The 18,408-nt window shown below is 43.5% G+C and overlaps 2 protein-coding genes and 1 pseudogene across 2 annotated transcripts; 1 reads left to right on the forward strand and 2 right to left on the reverse strand.

Annotated features, from left to right (window-relative positions):
* Positions 1–13,941: 13,941 nt before the first annotated feature.
* LOC122194655 (ribosomal protein S12, mitochondrial-like) lies at positions 13,942–14,437 on the reverse strand. Its single transcript, XM_042895613.2, has one exon. The coding sequence runs from the start codon at positions 14,335–14,337 to the stop codon at positions 13,966–13,968; it is 372 nt and encodes a 123-aa protein (XP_042751547.1). The 5' UTR covers positions 14,338–14,437; the 3' UTR covers positions 13,942–13,965.
* On the reverse strand, positions 14,399–14,892 carry LOC122194656 (NADH-ubiquinone oxidoreductase chain 3-like). Its single transcript, XM_042895614.2, has one exon. The coding sequence runs from the start codon at positions 14,753–14,755 to the stop codon at positions 14,399–14,401; it is 357 nt and encodes a 118-aa protein (XP_042751548.1). The 5' UTR covers positions 14,756–14,892.
* A 43-nt stretch (positions 14,893–14,935) lies between these two features.
* On the forward strand, positions 14,936–16,184 carry LOC111879606 (uncharacterized mitochondrial protein AtMg00530-like; annotated as a pseudogene).
* The last annotated feature ends 2,224 nt before the right edge of the window (positions 16,185–18,408 follow it).

Raw genomic sequence — 18,408 nt, forward strand, 5'->3', positions numbered from 1 at the left:
GAGTATCCTGAAATCCTGTGAGTAAGAAAGCCCCTTTTGACTATCTATCTATAACTGGGGGAGTTCTCTGAAAGCAAGGGAGTGAGCGGATAATAGTCCCCGACGATTGAGGGGAAAGAGTCTGTTGTTGCGTCCCCTGCAGTGTCATTAAAGCCAGTAAAGGTAAAGGGAGAAGGTGACCTTGTTGATTATTCATATTCGAATGAGAAACTAACTGCAGACGGGTCTCTGGGATATGAGCAAAAGGTAAGAGATCAAACCGCTTCTGCCGCTGCTTCGGGATAAAGGGTTTCTCACTCCAAGTAGGGAATTTTCTCAGTAATAAAATAGATGAGTCTCAGAAGTCAGAACAAGGCCCTGACATCTATGCCAAGTGAAGCCTCACGAATAAGTATAAGGAGGTATGAAAGCCAAGTAAGTAGCTGCAGTCGCAGTTGTCTTTTCTGCGTTTAGGAGTTCTTCTTCGTTTAGTTTCGGAATCTGGTTAGGGAGTTTCACTCTGGGATGGGCCAAATGCTGCTAAGGTATCGCTGTTTGAGAGGAAAGAGTGAGAAGCACTAAACAAGAGAGAAAACCCTATCTATTTGGAGATATACCTGAAAGCAAGGAAGTGCATCACGAGTGTGGGGCACTACCGCTTATCCTTTCACACACCAGTAACACGGGCTGCATTATGTCCTCAAGTATCTGCTCTAGTAAGGAAATAGGTGAACAAGTCTGCTATTCTTGACTTTCAAATAGGTATAGAAGGAAGAGAGTAAGGAGTTGAGTCCCGTCGATGTAGGCTAGAAGAACAATCCGTCTCATATGCAGGACAGTCTAGTATCCATATCTTGAATAAGAGTCAGTGTGCATGGTCAATTCCATCATTCCGCTGAAGGAGAATCCAATACCAGTACTCAAATAGTAGGTACCGAGAGTACGATAGTGATTAGCTGTCGAAGGCAATGAAGAAAGGAATTGGCTTGCTAGAGGACTTGATATATTTTGTTGGCGTTCAATGAACCGATCCAGACTTTTTTTGAGCCGGTGGGTTGTGATAGAGCTTACCTTGGCAGATCTCGCACCGTAATGCTAGTGCTTATTTACGAAAAATAGATTGTTGGTATGGCAGCAGCTACCAAAAGCACACTAAGTTAGTCACAAGTAGAAACCTATGAGCTCTACTAGCTCTCTGACTCTATAAAATTGTCTTTCCGGCCCATTTACCCCATCTTTCTTGCTTGCTATGAGCGTTGTTACTGCTACTCAGAACGGTTTTTCTTTTCCGGTTGCCGAACGCTCTTAAAACCGAAAAAATGACCCGGTAACGTTGCACTCCATCGGCTGATTTAGCAGCAGTAGCATCAGTGGCTTGGCTTTTTGGGCTGAAGGAAGAATCCTAGGGTGGAACCAGAAATCAACGGATAGAACCGATTCAACAGGGACTGAAGCTGACAAACGATAGCCGAGTTAGGTGTAGGAAGGAAGATAAGCATCCAAATCCTCTTTTTATTCCTTAGCTTAGTCTGTTCTTAACACTTCTCGCCAAGTCCAATAAAATACAGACTCTCTATGACTCAAAACCACCAACCTACATCGTACCAGATCAGACTAGTAACATCTCTTAGATGTCTGCTTTCTACTTACATTTACATAAGGACTCACCCTTGGAATGGATTTGATTCATACCCAGACTAGTCCTACCTCAACTTCTAACTTAAGGAAGTAGTTAGCCACTGTTGCTATGCCGTGTTTAACGATTGTTGCTAGAATGAATAGCCAAATCAAGGGAAGGAATCAAAGTTTTTCCGGGTATAAAAGAGGTTTCAGTTATGATTTAGACTACGCACGAGGCATAGGATGGAGAGGCACCAAAGACCAACAGCAAAAGAATAACCTAATTCTCTTAGTCAAGGTAGGGGTTCAGATCTCATCATGCCTTTTTTTTTGCATCATTTTACCAACCCTACTCACCTTCCTCCTTCTGCTCTTGCTTGCCACTCCATTAATTATTATCAAGCGTAATTTGACGGAAGCTATTCGAAAACTATCGAACTTACTCCAAAGTTTATGATTTGGCTTTTGTGTGTCACTGATTACGGTTTACGATTGGATTGCTATCTTATCAAATGAATGCTATAGCCATTGACGCTAGAAAAATCCATTAAAAAAGGAAGGGAAGATTACAATTTTTTTTATAAAGAGGTACCCTTCATCAGGAAAGCTTGCATAAGAGATCCTTCTTACTGCTCTATCTAGAATGAAAATCTAAAGATAAAAATCAATGTTAGGCTGTGGGGCCACAAGGGCTGGGACCCCTAAGGAGAGGTCAACGAATGCTCTTCGAATTGGTCTATAGCCGATGGACCGACCAGGACACCCCCCTTTCTGCCATATCTCTCACCGCCTCAGACTAGCTATCCCTAGCCGAAAAAAGTATGAATAGAGCAGTTGAGTGCCTTTCCTTCCCCTATCTTTGTTTGCCACCACCCGAATTATTGGTAAGAAAGCCCACCTCCTAAGAATGAAGGAATGGATTAATCACCTTTGGGGATGGTGGATGGATCGCCTTTCTTTAACATAGATGGTGGATGGGCTTCACTTAACAAACAAGAGAATGGGCCATACGGGTGCCAACATTGTTAGTCTATTTGATTTACGGGAAGAGATATTTATTGAATAGAAAGAATGAAACCTGTACCAGCTTATCGCCAACAGTGCTTCCTACCAACTCCGCCTATCCCAGACGGTCGGTCCTATTGATTTGGCCGCACCTGAACCCGAAACAGCTGCCTCTAGTCCAAAAGCAACTTACTTTTTTGATGAATCTTAGCTTGCTTTTTGAATACAGTCAAAGTGGGACATCCCTTTTTATCGCATTCCTTGCCCTTCACCCTTAGCTAGTTGCCTTCTTTCCTTGGGAATTCAATCACATCGGATCAGTGAGCTAAAGTCAGTCCCTCAATAGCTAAAGTAACTGCTTGATCTGTCACCCTCCGTGATTCAAGCCTGTCACCAAGCCTTAAGTCAAAAGCTCTGGTTTCAAGCCCAGGGCACCAAGTGAATCAGAGCAAGAGCTTACTCAGAGCTCGAACTCTATTTAAATCAAAGTCAAGAGAAGCAAAGCAAGCCGAACAAAGAGGGATAGGCATGATCATTCTATTCTAAAGGTAGAGATCCTAAACTAAGGACTGAAAGCTAGAAGTTCTCTATGTGAACATAGGATCCTATATAAACAACTGGAAATGCTAGACTAACTACTCTAGAGGAAACCTACTGGAGAAAGCTAGAGGATGGAAGTTACTCGGTTAAGAGGATTAGGGAATAAACGAACGAAAGAAAGCTTAACTCGCTCGAACTTCCAAGGGCCAGTGAACTTAATCTTGAACCCCAGTTTAGCTTTCTCTTTAGCCTATGAGGTTTGATGACAGACCGTGGTAACTTCAGAAGTTGAAGAGGAGATGACCTTAGAAGATTCTATTAGAAGTAGGAAAGCCTTCAACAAGAGAAGGAGACCCAAGCACAGCCAACCTACCTTACTTATCGAGAAGGGGGTATTCTATTAGATTAGTAAAGGAAAGCACCATTCTTGGTTATTAGTCATTCGCTCGCTTAAAGAAGATAACCTCCTTAGCTTTCGGAAATGAAAGGCTAAAAGTGAAGTAAATGAGTTAGGAAACCGAGTGCCATCTATCGTCTGATTAGTCTTCGTGGTAGCGGGCCTTGCTTCTTTTCTTTTGCTATTGAATCTGCTATTGAAGGAGTAAGCTGCGACCTTAGCATGCTTTTGCCCAGGAGTGGGTGTTGACACGCTTTTGCCTTATCCACTCTTGGTGGTTTAGTTAGGGCAGTAGATTACTTAGAGGTTGACTTTATTCTTGATTGCTTTCCAGCTATCAAAGTGGACTAGCCTTGGAAACCTTTAAAATGCTTTAACTGTGGGGCATTCAACTGTCAAGTGCCCGAACCATAACCAAACCCTTACTCAACCTCTGAAGAATAAGAAGGAAAGAAAGCGGTCCCTAAAAAGACTGAGAATGCTAATGACTAGAAAGTAGTGTAGAGACCTTCAGGTATGAAGCAGTGAGCTGATATGATAGAAAAATGCTTGTCTAATTGTTGGGTCTGCAGCAAATAGATTGAAAATGCTTTCTAATGAAGACCTATCTGTAGATGATGTCATTCTTCCCAAAGAATCAAATGCAGTGCAATGCCAAGAAAATCTAGATAAGGTGGAACAGATGCATCACCTTTCTTATGAAAATGAAGGAAAGCAGCAGACTATTCAGGAATCTCCTAGCTTTGCTGTGGGTAGTGAAAGTGGAGCAAGAGAGGAAGATGAATGTGCAGCTAGGAGAGATGCTACTTCTGAACTTGATAACTTCAGCTAGCTGACTGGTTTACTACTTTCTTTCAACCCTTGGACTGCTATCCTTGGCGTGAACTGGCCCGCCTACTGAACTCCTACTGTCCTGCTACCAAGCATTCTCTCATTACGGGTGCACTAAGAAAGATTGCTACAACGAGAAAAGGAAAGAAAATAGACTGCCATAAATCATAGACCGGAACAGCCCTCGCCTACCTGCACTGACTTCCTTGCCTTACGAAAAGCATTTCAAAACTTTCTGTTTTTACTGGTAGTAGTACAAACCTATCTATTGATTAAGGTAAGGAAGGAGGGTTCACATCGCTATCTAAGCGCAGACGTTACTAAGCGGCTGCTGGTCTAGGTGTTCGAAGCATGATTCATCAACTGGTAAAGGGAGTAGTTCATTTGAAATCATTCCTCTCTAAAGTCAAGGAAAGCGAAGCTAACCGCTTTGAGGCTGCTTTCGAAACTTTCTTCATCGACAAGGATTTTTCTGTCATTACAACTTGGGCAAAGCCGATTGCTTTCTTTTGGAGAATCTATGGCAATATGAGCAACTAAGTTTCTAATTTGATCACAAAAAATAGGTAGCTCAAAGCGCCAACTCTTCCTCTTAGACACTACTACTGATGATCATGACTTTCTTTCTTGAGTAAGGTAAGGGGTACGGAAACGTCCTCTTATCACAGCTTGAATAGGGTTCATTGTTGGGAAGAAGACGAAGTCGACTCAATCCAACTCCAACCAGATAGAGATTGAGTCTCGAAAGAAGTAAGAAAGAGATTATTCCCTAAGAGCTTGTCCAGTACCTTTTGTTTAGAGTCTTTCTACTTTCTGTCAGCTATAACCAAGTTGCTATTTCGGGGTTAAGGAAATGAATTGTAAGTCGCGTAATCCCCCTTCCTCCCTTGCAGTCAAAACTCTCCTCTAATAGCAGAAAGCTTCCATGCCCTATTCTCTATTTTGGAAAAGTACCTTTTACGGCAGTTGATAGTGGAAACTTTCCAGCTAGCGATTGATCCAGTTACCGGTAAAGGACAGTTGGCAGAAGAAAGAAGAGAGATGAGCTACTATCACTCAAGAACTAGAAGAAGGAAAGAAAGAGATTTACTTCGCCTTCCTTGAACTCCTCTTTCTTGGATCGTTTTTTGCGACAGACCGATTGAGACAGATCTAAAGATAGAGCCGCAAGGGAATACTTACCAATACCTACTGTGGATCAGGCTAAAGTGTTGCATCTCTAGCTTCTACTATTGTTGCACCGCCTTGATGCTAGAGGGGCTCTCGGAAAGAGGTGGCAAAGCAAAACCAAGAGGAGGTCGTAGATACGAATCACTCTCTCTCGTAAGGCATTTTTCTGTAGTAATGTATTTCGGTCTTGATCATTGCCCACGGAGCGGTAACGGGCGGAAAGACCTATGATAGGAGTCGATGCCTTTCTGTCCTGAAAGGCTGAAAGCAAAAGGAGATCGCTTTCGATTCAGGATCAAGCCCAGGAGGTAGTAGTCGTTGGACATGTTTTTTCTTTGAAATTAAGGTAGGAGAGTGAGATGACTTACTAGGATAGAGTGAGCCAAAGGGAATCAATAGTAGAGTAGACAGAAAGGAAAGATTACGACTCTTTCTGATAGAGAACCAAAGAGCAGACAAGAGCAAGCCAGAGACCTATTCCATATGATAAAGCTACCCATTGAGGGAGCTTAAACCAATGTCCCTATGTGTGCCAGCCGTTACCTTCCTTTCTGATAGGTACTTCCCTGCGTACTATACTTATCTAATTCTAGTTTCAAGCCATAGGAATCTCGATTTCTTACTAAAGCTAGCGGCTTGACTTGGTGTGAAGTTTTCATAGCATGGGCATGTGGAAAGGACACTTTGCATGCCTTGGCTGTTTTTCAAGAACTGGTTTGACATGAATCTCTGGAAGGGCTTTCTATATCTCCTTAGGGTGTAGAACTCATCTCAGGCAACTAAAGAATGGGAAGAAGGTAGCTAGCAGCTTCCATAGTTGTCTGTGATAGCCCACAAGGTGAAGCAGAAGGGAATTCATGGACAAATGTAGCTGTTCGGGAGTCAATAGACTGTTCGGAAGTAACTGATCCCACATTAGCATTAGTAAGGGATGAGAGAGACCTGATTGACCTAAGGCAAGAAAGTCTAGCATAGCCTGAATCCGAAGTGCTCTTTTGCATATAGTATAAATGGCCTCTTTTTGTGCATCAAATCTGGGCAGCTAGGAAGGAAAAGTCTGAAGCCAATAGGTTGTTTTCAAATGTGCACATGAAGAAGAAATGTTGGGGAGATTAAGTGCCTAGCCCTAGCCTTAGATGGAGCAAAGTAGACTGAAGCTGGCTCTAGGAACAGGAAGGAAGTGAGCACCCTGGCGGAGAAAAGAAATGAAACCTATAACATAAATGGAAGCCTAAGCCTTCACATCCGAGAAAAATCATCAGTTTCCGTTGGATAATCTTTTTGACATGGTTGGCATGGTTAAGGCAGAATATAAATATTTCACAACTAAATGAAGTTAGTCTTGGCTTCTTCTTCTTTTATAGGAGACTGGGGCAAGGAACCCACTCTTAGAGCAGGAAGCTCGTAACCATATTAGATTCGTAGCTCGTTAAGGGAAATTCAATAAAGTCGGCTACCATAGAGTCAAACCTTTTTCCAATCCTATCTCATCAAAGCCGGGTAACAAAAAGAAGGAACTTTCTAATGAAATGAAAGAAAGGCGAAGGAACAGAAATGGGCTCCTTCGGTTACCGTTCTATCCGTTCTAATCATGATGGTTTTGAATGCTATTGACTTTACCGCTCTAGAATGAGAAGTGGTTTTTTTTATTCCGGCCTGATAAAAGTGATATTTGAAATAGAAATCGACTCAAAAGTAAGAGAATAGGCTTGAGAGTAGCTATTTTCAAATAGGTCGAGTAGCCAATGAAAAGGAGCTCTCTAGTTGGGATTTACATGCACAACCTTCTCCTATGAGTCAGCCTATGTTATGCGCCTGCCTTTGAGAACCTTTCAGCTGGTTCCCTTCGTCGGCATCATTGAACCTCGTTAGCATTTCTAAAAGAATTGGAGGCTCAAAACGAATGGTCAAAGGAATTGATGATTTGTGTTTAGTCTCCGATCTTTGCGTAGTCTTCGAACCAGCACTATATAGAGGGGAACAAGCTAAGACATATAGCAAGACTAGAACTCTTATTGCATGCATTGATACCAGACCAGAAAAACTAAAGCTAGCCCACTACATAGTGAAAGTCTTTCTTAATTTCGCATTAGCTTTCAGTGAAACTTCCGTCTATGTAAGAAAAGTATGAACCTCCCTTACTTTGTGGGCGCACTGACCAAAGACCTACTCCTGCTTAGTGCACGAGACTCACTTATGCCTTGCTTACTTTACCTTCGGGTACTATAAGCATACAGTATATTAGCTCTCTATAGATTCACTCTTTTTCTTAAAAGAAAGATAGAAGGGCAGCTACAGACTCCGTTCCTTATCGCATCATTTGCTATCCTACCCTACTTCGCTAGCTAGACTATCGCAAGTCATTTATACCAAAAGACATGGCCATCGCCAACCAAGAGGGGGGATGAACCTACTTCCAGAGACTACTCGCCTTGAACTCCGTCCGCTGAACATGAGTGCTTATGCAACTACTGTGCTAGAAAAATGGCAGGAGACCACATACCAAGAAAGAGGTATTACGCAAAAAGGGGTAGGCTATATTAGCTAATGTCTCTCAGCAGGATGCCCCACACGGAACCAATCGTAGGAGATAAGAAGGTATCGTTGATTGTGGTAGCAGTAGCTGGTCATAGTTACTTTATATAAAAAATGGATTGAAGCATCATGAAATAATTAAATTCTAATAATGAAATAGAAGAAGAACAAATAAAGATCGGATTTGCTAAATGAAGGTGTAGAAGTGGCTGTAGTCAAACAATAATAAGGAGAATTCGCTTAGTCTTCCGGTTCAGAAGTCTATTTAGTTTCACAAAATGCTTATTAATGAGATGAGTTGCTAAACACAGTCAAGTCGTAAGACAAAGAAAAGCGTAGGTAACAATTCGTCTACCGAATAGCAAGCAATTGCATAAAGCAAGACGTGGGATATTTATAATGAATAAGGAAATCTTCCCGTCTGCAAGACCCAGCTAAAGCCATCTTCCCTGGGGACTATGAAAACCTTCCATTTTGTGGTTTTGATCCTCTTTGCCATTCTTTCGTTTTTATGGTTAGCCATCGGTCGTAGAATGACTCTTTTTTCGACAGGTGACTCTACCTCTGCTGGGGTCAACCATCAAGGTGATACCTACAGGCTTGTATGTGGATGTAAAACTAGAATCTTTGGGGCATGACTTTTTACAGGTTCTGCATGGAAACGATCGGGCTTAAATATTGATGCAATGTAGCCAGAACATCTAGTGCAGTGACTTGGTGTTTACTACCTTAAGGCATGCCTTGACTCCACTCGATGGGACTTGCTTTCATAAAGATTTTTGCTTATTAACTTTATTGACTTGCCTTTACTTTAGGGTATATCTTTTTTGTATAAGTAAAAGAGGATAAGACCACCGTTTGCCACATTTGCTGATGAAACAAGATAAAGAACGGGTTCTCCCTACTTGCATTGAGCGGGATGCTGCTTTCTTATCTGTTTTCGAGATCAATTAACTTCCATTGACCTAGATGTGAGTTGTCTTCTTCGATAGCGGGTTCTACATCCGACATCCCTCTTGATTTCCGGGAGAATGTAGCCAATTTACTTAGTAAGCTGGGACCTGTCTAATTGCTAGTTTCGCTAGATTTGTTCGTGTCGAAATGCTAGGGTGACATAGAAGAATCCGAAAGGAGATGCATTGAAGAAATGTCAAGGCTATCCCGCTAGTTGGATAGGCGACTTCTCAATCTTGGAAAAGCATCTTGCAAGGGTTAGAGGTTTTGAAGGATGAGCTGGTATGGAAGATAGAAAGCCACGTTTGTACTCGTGACTTAGTGGATCGAAACAACCAGTAGAGATTTCGGATCTTATTATACGTGACCCCAAGCCCCGATTCTAATCTTGTTTTCTGGTAACTGCCACTTCGATCAAGTGTTAAACTACTACTTATGGCTTCGGTCGAGTAAGGTATGGGCTATGGGTCGGTAGGATAATGCTAGGTCAATTCGGTTCACTGTCTCTACTCCTACCTATCCCACTTAAGGTTATATGGATGAAGCTTGCTTTGGGTCCACCACCTGGAAGAGTGTTGAGATTTCTTGCTTTGAAGTGGGGTTGTAGTTAATCGATTAGCTAGTAGGCTAAGGTCTAAGCACTAAGGGAACAAGGGGCTAGCCTCAAAACCCTAACACTAAGCTAAGTGAACGACCAGCAGCTAATCGACTAAGTGGATTAGGATTGTTAGTGAGTGAAGCTTTGGGAAAGCTTACGAATAGGTATCCTTTGATTCCCTTTACAGTAGGAAGGAATAAGCATAGTGGGACGGGAGGAGTTAATACCGGTTAGCCCCTCGCTTTATGGCTTAGAAGAGTAGCTGGCATTGGCTCTTTTTAGGGACAGTCGATCAAGGAGATGACAAAAGATGGCATCAAATCAACGGCATAAAGGCTTGGATGAATTTATTTAGGCCATGGCACTTTTTTCAATGGCAAAGACAACTTTCGTCGTTTTTTGACTAAAGACATTCAATTTCGATCATTACTCTAGATTCCGTAATCCGACGTGAACTTGCACAACTGAGCTGCGCTGCCTTTGCCTAGCTGGGTGAAGGATGTAAAGGAAGAGGGCCGACAAGTTACTTATTTTTGATTCCCAGATGCATTGAAATAACAAATAAGCATAAGCAGTAAGTAGCGAGGATCACAGAGAGAAGGTGATTCACGGTGAAGTATTAATGGGAGACCAACTACGGGTACTAGTAATAGACTTTCTTACAGGTCTTATATCCAAAGCTCGAGTCAAAGTGGGAGGAATTGCTTTCTAGTTCGAAGAGAGCCAGATATTTGTTATATCCATGTTTATCTTACTATACCACTTGATATTAGATATTCAAAGATGGTCACTATGTTCTTTTAGCTATTCACTCACTGCACATTAATAGAATCTAAACACTTTCAAAGTGTGGTGGATTTATAAAGGTAGGTTGGCTGTGCTTGGGTCTCCTTCTCTTGTGCGCGTCTTAACTATTATTGAAAGGACAGGATCAGTACGACCTCTGGCTCAAGGCCTTTAGGCTGAGCCCATTCATTCCATTCGATCGATCTGACCTATTAATCGATAATAGCAGAGGAGGATTTTTTTGAATTAAATAAAGAAAGACTTTCCCTAAGTCGCCTATAGTAAGGAGTTCTGAATCCCCTAGGCAAAAGCTTTGCCCAAGCTCATCGCAGAAGCCATGACCCAATTTATATTATAGGGTAGGCCGAAGCCTATCAGGCCCCATGTCCATGGTGCAGCGGCCGCAATGGTTGCTTTGAGAGAAGTTCTAATAGAGAAAGTAGGCGTGGAGGAATACCAAAGGTAGCTAAAGGTGTTGAAAAATCCCGACTCTCTTCTTCAGCAGCACTTCAAGCTTCTCTTCCGTCTACCGATCCGCGGTTTGCCATATAAAGCGCTTTCTTTTTTAACTTCGGGTATAGATAGTATCGAATTGCTATAGGCATGTGGGCTTTAAGAGCCTTGGGCTATAAATACTTAAGAAATGGAAGAACTTAGTGGAACCATAGTAGAACCGTTAGAAGAGAAAGAGAGAAGAGCTATTCATGAATAGATGACCAAAAAGGCCTTGTCCCGAGCTGGAGTCGAACCAGCACCTCTAGGAAATGAAGACAATCCCAACGAACTACCATTTCTTCTAATCGTGACTTTGTTCACCCGGTTCGTCATGCGCAATCAAAGCAAAACTAAAATGACTACATCCGGTCACGTTTCCGCTAAAACACTAGAATCCCAAAATGAGTTATTTAAAGATGTATGTGACATAGGCAGGGCCATATTTTTTGAGACTTTGTCTCAAGAGATCTAAAAACTTGATTTCTTCTTGGTCCCTTTCTCCCACGTCCACTTCCAATTCCCTCCGGTCCAGTCGGTCGCGATGTTGGCCTAAGAAGTCGTTAAACGCTTCTTGGGGGTTGTAAGGGGCCTGGGCAGCCAAGGTAGGATTCTGGGTTAAGACTTTTTGAAAAATTTGTAGACACTCATGTTTGAGTTCTCGGATTTGTAGATCCCTGTTCTCAAACTTGAGTAATCTTTGATACTCTTGCTGGGAGGGTGCTTACCCCAGCGCGAGTTTGATGTCGGACCAATATTCTCCCTCTTCCTTATCCAGCAGATAGGAGCTACCGTCCCCCTCGAATTGTGCAATGCGATTTCGCATCGACGATTCCAAGCTACAATTGTGGGTAAGGGGGGCGGCGCCGCTTCATCCACCCTTGGGATCGCAGAACGAGCCGATGTGCCTTCCATTTCCGTTTCGGGCGAGGGCTCCATCAACACTTTGATCTCGAACGAATCCTCCTCCAGGAGGAACCAGAATTGGAAGGGATTATTCCCCCACTCGACGGACTCATCATATAGATTTCGGCCCCACTAGCGAATAAAGCCCTCGCAGCAAAACCAGTAAAAAAAATAATAAAACTGGAACACCCTACTTTAAGTAAGAGTAGCGAGAGAGATCGAACCCCAAAAGAAAGAGTAGCCTTAAAGAATAAGGCATGAACGAACTCCGATTGTCCGCATCGGACCCCAATAAAATACAATAAGACCCGTAATACTACAAGGAGAAATAAAGAAAGTAGAGTAGTTCTTACTCTTTTTGCATTCCTTATTTCTTAAAACCTCGATCTTCAAAGAAAACTGACTCCTCCTACTCCTTCTTCTCCTTGAGGATAGGATCATCGTTGGTCCTTCTTTCACTAATGATCTAATGATCTCACCATTTTCTAGTAGTTCTCGCTCCTAGCTCGCGGAGCGGCATACCGGGAAAGAATTCACCCTTTCGCTTGCGTGAGCAACGGACCCTAGCGCCTAGAGCAAGCGCCTTTAGTGTTCCCGACCGCCTGCCTTTCGGTCTTAGCGTTCCAAACAACCAGTAGTGTGACCGATCTGTGTTCAAAACAACCGATCACACTAACGATGACTCGTGGGGCCCCCTAACGCCGAACAAAAAAAAGGACTAGTGCTATAACGACGAGTGGTGTGGTCCTAACAACCTAATTAATATGGTAACGACAACTCGTAGTGGTCCTAACTACAAGCAACAACCACTACAGAAAGCGCCACAACGACGATAACGCTAGACCATAATATATAGGCTTGCGAAGTAACCACTCCCTTGGTAACCTTGCTCCGCAACCATCAAGTCGGCCTTACCAAATCAAAGACAACTAGTGTTCCCAAAGACGGAAGAACAACATGCGACGGAACAAGACGGTAACGCAACCACTCGTTGTCATTTAGTTGTTCGTCACTCGTAGTCTCTGTTTCATAGGTGGTTGTTCAGAAGGGTTTGACAACGTAACAGACAGCTAGGCAGTTACTACGCAACACACATTGGGGTGGTGCAACAATGGAACGACTAGTAGTCTATGACTAGTAGTGTTACGGAACAACTACCCGACGAGTGGTAATAACGACAACTACATTAGGTTTGACAGTAGCGTTAGGATGACTGGTTCTCGTAGTTGTATTGCCCTAACACAACGACTCAAACAACTACAAGTGCTCCCAAGATGATGAGACGCATGCGCTATACCGTCGAGTATTGCTTGCAAAGCAACCACAACTCGTTGTAGGTCCTCTCCTTACATTACAGTCGAGTAGCTTTCACTCCTTCGCTTGCAATGTGCGGTTGGTTTAGCTAACGCATGGCTTCCCCAACGCCAATAGTCACATGTGTTCTCCTAGACCGGAACCCATGCCTTTAATCAAACCGCATGATGCGTTCCGGAGTTGCCGTAGTTCTGTTACTGCCTTGTCGTCTTGGGTTGGGAAGGATACAACAAGCTCAATTCAAGGACACTCAATTTCAAGCTCAATTTCAGGCTTTCAAAGCTCTGACACTTTCGGTCGCATTTATTCTCTCTTTTGTTTACCTATCATTTTCACTTTCTTTAACCGTACTTAGGTAGCTCTTCGTTCGTTCGGCAGAGGCGTAGAGCTATCTACTTGGTCGCGACTGGCTCTGCTACGCTAGGTTCTCCCTATGGCTCTACGCATCGTTCCCTTCGGTCGAGCGAATCCCATTGTTCCGGTCTGAGAATCCGTATGTCTGAGGTCGAGCAGCTACGCTCTCGTTGGTCGAGGTTAGATCCTCGTATGTCGCAACTCTCGTCACTAGGCGTTCTCACTTTTTCCTTGTTATCTCAGGACACTCTGCCAGGTTGTTCCTTGTTGACCGGCCTTGTGATTCTCGTTATAGAATGTAGTGCCCAACAGTTTAAAGGAATGGGTGAAGTCTCGGGATCCGCTCTAGTCAACTATGAGATTTCCCGTGTAGAGTACTCTCTGTATCAGTCCATGGGCTAAGGTGCAATTGCCTTCTTAGAGTCAGTAACTTCGTACTTTAAATTGGAGAAAAAAGAGTTTCAGAGGCATCTTCCATTCATCTCTATTTTGGTTTTTCTGCACCATATTTTGATCTCCCTTTTCTTTGATCTGGAATTCCCAACAAATCCTTGACTCCTCGAATACAATGGGATTTCAAACCTGGCGAATCTTTCACTCTACCTCCTCTTATTAAGACTATAGAATGTTCCTGCGAATTATGACCTTCCCCCGGAATGTGAGCAAATATATCATGTCGATTGCTCAACCGTACTTTGGCTATCTTACGTGGAGCTGAATTCGGTTTTTTCGGTGTTCTCGTTGGTACACACGGGCGTACTCCTTGCTTCTGGGGACATTGATCCGAAGCTCGAGTACGGTCCGTGCGCCGTTTTTCTTCTCTACCATGACGAATCAGTTGATTTAATGTAGGCATCAGTCGCTCTTTCTTTCTTTTGTCCTTCGCCCCGATTTTTCCTCTGTAATGTAACTAGTGTTTACTCCCGATCCGAAGCACCCCTTTTCCATTCATAGAGAGATCCAATCGTCAAAATCAATAAAAAGGCCATCATGGACCAAGATCCAAAGGGATAAATCTTGTTGGGAGGTACTTCCCAAGGAAAGGAAAAGGTGACTTCCGGATCAGGGATAATAAATAAAATAGAAAATAGATAAAATCGTATATCAAAACGACTTCTGGCATCACCGAAAGGATCGAAACCACATTCGTAGGCTGACAATTTTTCTGGGTAGGTCGAACTATTGGAAGCAAATGGAAAAGGAACACTGAGTGGGATCAAAGAAACTAGCGGACTGATGACTAAATAGATAAAAATAGGTGCAAATTCTGACATCACCACAACCCACTTTGTTTTCTCGCTCCTTGCTTGCGGAGCGGCATACCAAAAAAAAGATAGGATTTGAATCGATGACTTAAGCCCTTGCGCTATTCCCCCCTGATCGCATCGTAGATAGCATTCAGAGTCAGTACGCTTTCTATTCTCTTTCTATTATATATGAAAATTGATAAGAAAGGAGGGCTGCCGAGGCCCGAAACTTCTCTGAGAGGTTCCTTTCGATACTCTACGCACATTGGTAAAGGCCTTACTCTATTCCTTGTCAGGAATAGCGGCCTTAGTCTACTACTATCGGCTATCTCACTCTCGGGAAATTGGGGGTTTTGTCGGGGAATCGGTGTCGTGGTGGTGCTACGAGATGGCGATTTATCGTATAGAAGAATGGATCCGCGGACCTATTGATTGACCATAGATGCGAACTGATCGACCACTACCTAAGAGAAGATAAGTAGTTCTTCTCTAGTTCAAGGGCAAGGGGAGAACATGTAGCGGCTTGCGTAGATCTCGTATTTCCCACGTAGTCCGTCCGTCAAACCAACGATTCTCCTCTCAAAGTAATAGAGAGATCCCTTTCTTTTTCTGGTATGTAGCTCCGCGAGCAATGAGCGCATCATCAGAGCAGGGCGAAAACGAACATAGGATCATGGAACTTTTCTTCTTTCTTTTGCTGCTGATCTCACATCGAGAGCAGCTCCTTCGTGTTCAGGATGATCGGATGAGAGATCTTCCTCCGACTCCGAGAAATCGGTCAAGCGGGAGGCTACCCTCGACTTACCTCTCTCTATAAAAACCCCCTCCCTAGAGGAGAGCATAAGTTCCAGGATGAGTATGTCCTGGATTACCAGATTCATTCTCGTCCTGATCCTCCATGCTATTTTTTTCGAAATAAAAAAGATTCTAGGAGAGGGCTCGTAATGATCTTATCAAAGATCACAAGGTGCTGAAGTGGCCGGATAGGGGGGTCTGTAGGTTTTTGTGAATGGGATGCTCTTATCATGTTATTGCTGAAAATAAAAAGTGAATTCCTCTATTTGATGTCGATTCACCCACACCTCCATTCCTTGTAGAGGAAGGCTAACTGCTTGCTGGCTGGGAGCTGTATGAGCGGTAACGTCCACGTACGGCTCCGTGAGAAGGGCGGTGGACAGAAATGGCCTTGTTGTACCTCACTCTCATCTTCAATGGGGTCTGCTCTTTCTTTTTTGGGAGAGTATGCCAATATGATCTTAATGAGGTGCGGGGCTTTGCATCTGACATTCGTTGGGCTTCACTCTTCGGGAGCCTGCGTCCCGGTGTTTTTGTGCAATAAACCCCTCCGGCCGAAGACTAGTGGTAGGTGGTCTCGCGGAGCTTTCGGAAATGGGTAGCGTAGTGTGTAAGCACAATAATGAACCGCGACGAACCCCCAGACGACCTATCTAAGATTAGGGGGAGATCCTAAATAGTGATGACCCTTTCACTCTTCCACGGGCTGATACATGTACCGAATGCTCATACGGGAAAGCTGACTCCTGGGTCTGGAACCTGGGGGGTTTCTCCGAGAAATCCTTTCTTTTTCGTCCACTCAGGGGGCTGCGGACACACCTGCACAGATTACAGGTGACAGTTACAAGAGTGGTGGGGAAGTTAACAGTACCCAACGATATTCAGGGATGGATGTAGACCCATCGGGCAGGGATAATCATTCCGGTCCTTGGAGAGGTGGCGACCATTCTCAAGAACCAAAAAGACTGAGCTGAGGGGAAGCCCTATGACTCACTGAAACAACGACAGGAGGGCCCTTGATCTATCAATATAGGGAGAAAAAAAGGGCTTTGCTCCCCTTTACAATATAATAGGAAGAAAGAAATAAGGGTCGAAGTTTAGACCACTCACAGTAGTTCTACCTATAGAAAGGATCATGAAAGAGGCGATCAAAATGGTAATCAAATCCATTTATGATCCCGAGTTTCCAGACACATCGCACTTCCGCTCGGGTCGAGGCTACCACTCAGCCCTAAGGCGGATCAAAGAAGAGTGGGGAACCTCTCGCTGGTTTTTGGAATTCGACATTAGGAAGTTTTTTCACACCATCGACTGACATCGACTCATCCCCATCTTTATGGAAGAGATCGGCGACCCCAAGTTCTTTTACCCCATTCAGAAAGTATTTTCTGTCGGATGACTCGTAGGGGCGGAGAAGGGCCCTTACTCCATCCCACACAGTGTATTACTATCGGCCCTACCAGACAACATCTACCTACCCAAGCTCGATCAGGAGATAGGGAGGATCTAACAGAAGTACGAAATTCCGATTGTTCAGAGAATAAGATCGGGTCTATTAAGGACAGGTTGTATTGATGACCAAGAAGACTCTAGAGAAGAAGCAAGCTTCAACCCTCCCCAAAACAATAGAGCCATCATTATGGGGAGGGTAAAGAGCATCCAACGCAAAGCGGCCATTCATTCCCTTGTTTCCTCGTGGCACACCCCTCCCACAAGCACCCCCCGGCTCAGGGGGGACCAGAAAAGGTCTTTCGTTTTCCCCCCTGAGTCGGCCCTTGCCGCCTTCCTTAACAAGCCCTTGAGCCTCCTTTGCACCGCCTTCTTAATAGAAGCCGCCGAGTTGACCCCGAAGGCCGAATTCTATGGTAGAGAACGTTTTAATAATAATTGGGCCATGAGAGACTTTTTTAAGTATTGCAAAAGAAAGGGCCTGTTGATAGAGCTGGGCGGGGAGGCGATAATAGTTATCAGGTCAGAGAAAGGCCTGGCCCGTAAGCTGGCCCCCTTAAAAAGCCATTACTTAATAAGGATTTGTTACGCGCGATATGCTGAAGGCTTACTACTGGGAATCGTGGGTGCCGTAGAGCTTCTCATAGAAATAAAATAACTTCTCGGCCAGTTCCTACAATGTAACATCCCGGGTTTTCTCGGTACGTTTGGTTATTTTAATTTAATTATCCTTGTAACCTTGGGTTAATTTATTCACCCAATGTCTGTTTTCTTATGTTAATGGACTCTTTTGATCATCTTGTAAACTCCTTTTATTGAAGTCCATGGGCTATGGGCCTATTTGCAAAGTCCATCTAGTTAATAGTACTTAATGTGCAAATTGAATCATTTGGAACACACACAAGGAAAACACTCTAAACCCTCCCTCTCTCTCTCAAAAATCGTCCCTCTCTCTCTCTTTGGGATCAAGAGCAGCCAAGGGGCTGTTTGGAGCTTAATTCTTGTTCATTTCCAGCCTTGATTCGTATTGGTATGAACCTCCTTATCCTTTCTTACAACTTGATTCATAACCTTGTTCTAGTTTTATGATTTCATCTTCACCTCGTCTCCTTCTTATTTTATTTGTAATTGTATGTTATACATCAACTAAAGATCCTATCTTGACCCCATATATGGTGGATGATGGATCTAGGGGATTACATGTGGCAAAAAGATCATGGAAACCCTAAAAGGGGGAATGATGATTTTATGTGCTTATGTTTATTTTCATGTTGATTATTATTACATCCTTGTGGCTAAATGAAATCCTAATGATGCCTAATCCTTTTTAGTACCACCATATCATGGGGACTGAATTGGGATGATGAACACATCTTAAAGTGTGTTTCAAAAGGAGAAGGATGGATAAGCCAAAAAGGAATCACGGGTGGCTACGA

This window comes from Lactuca sativa, chromosome 6 (genome assembly GCF_002870075.4).
Source record: "Lactuca sativa cultivar Salinas chromosome 6, Lsat_Salinas_v11, whole genome shotgun sequence".
Taxonomy (NCBI): domain Eukaryota; kingdom Viridiplantae; phylum Streptophyta; class Magnoliopsida; order Asterales; family Asteraceae; genus Lactuca; species Lactuca sativa.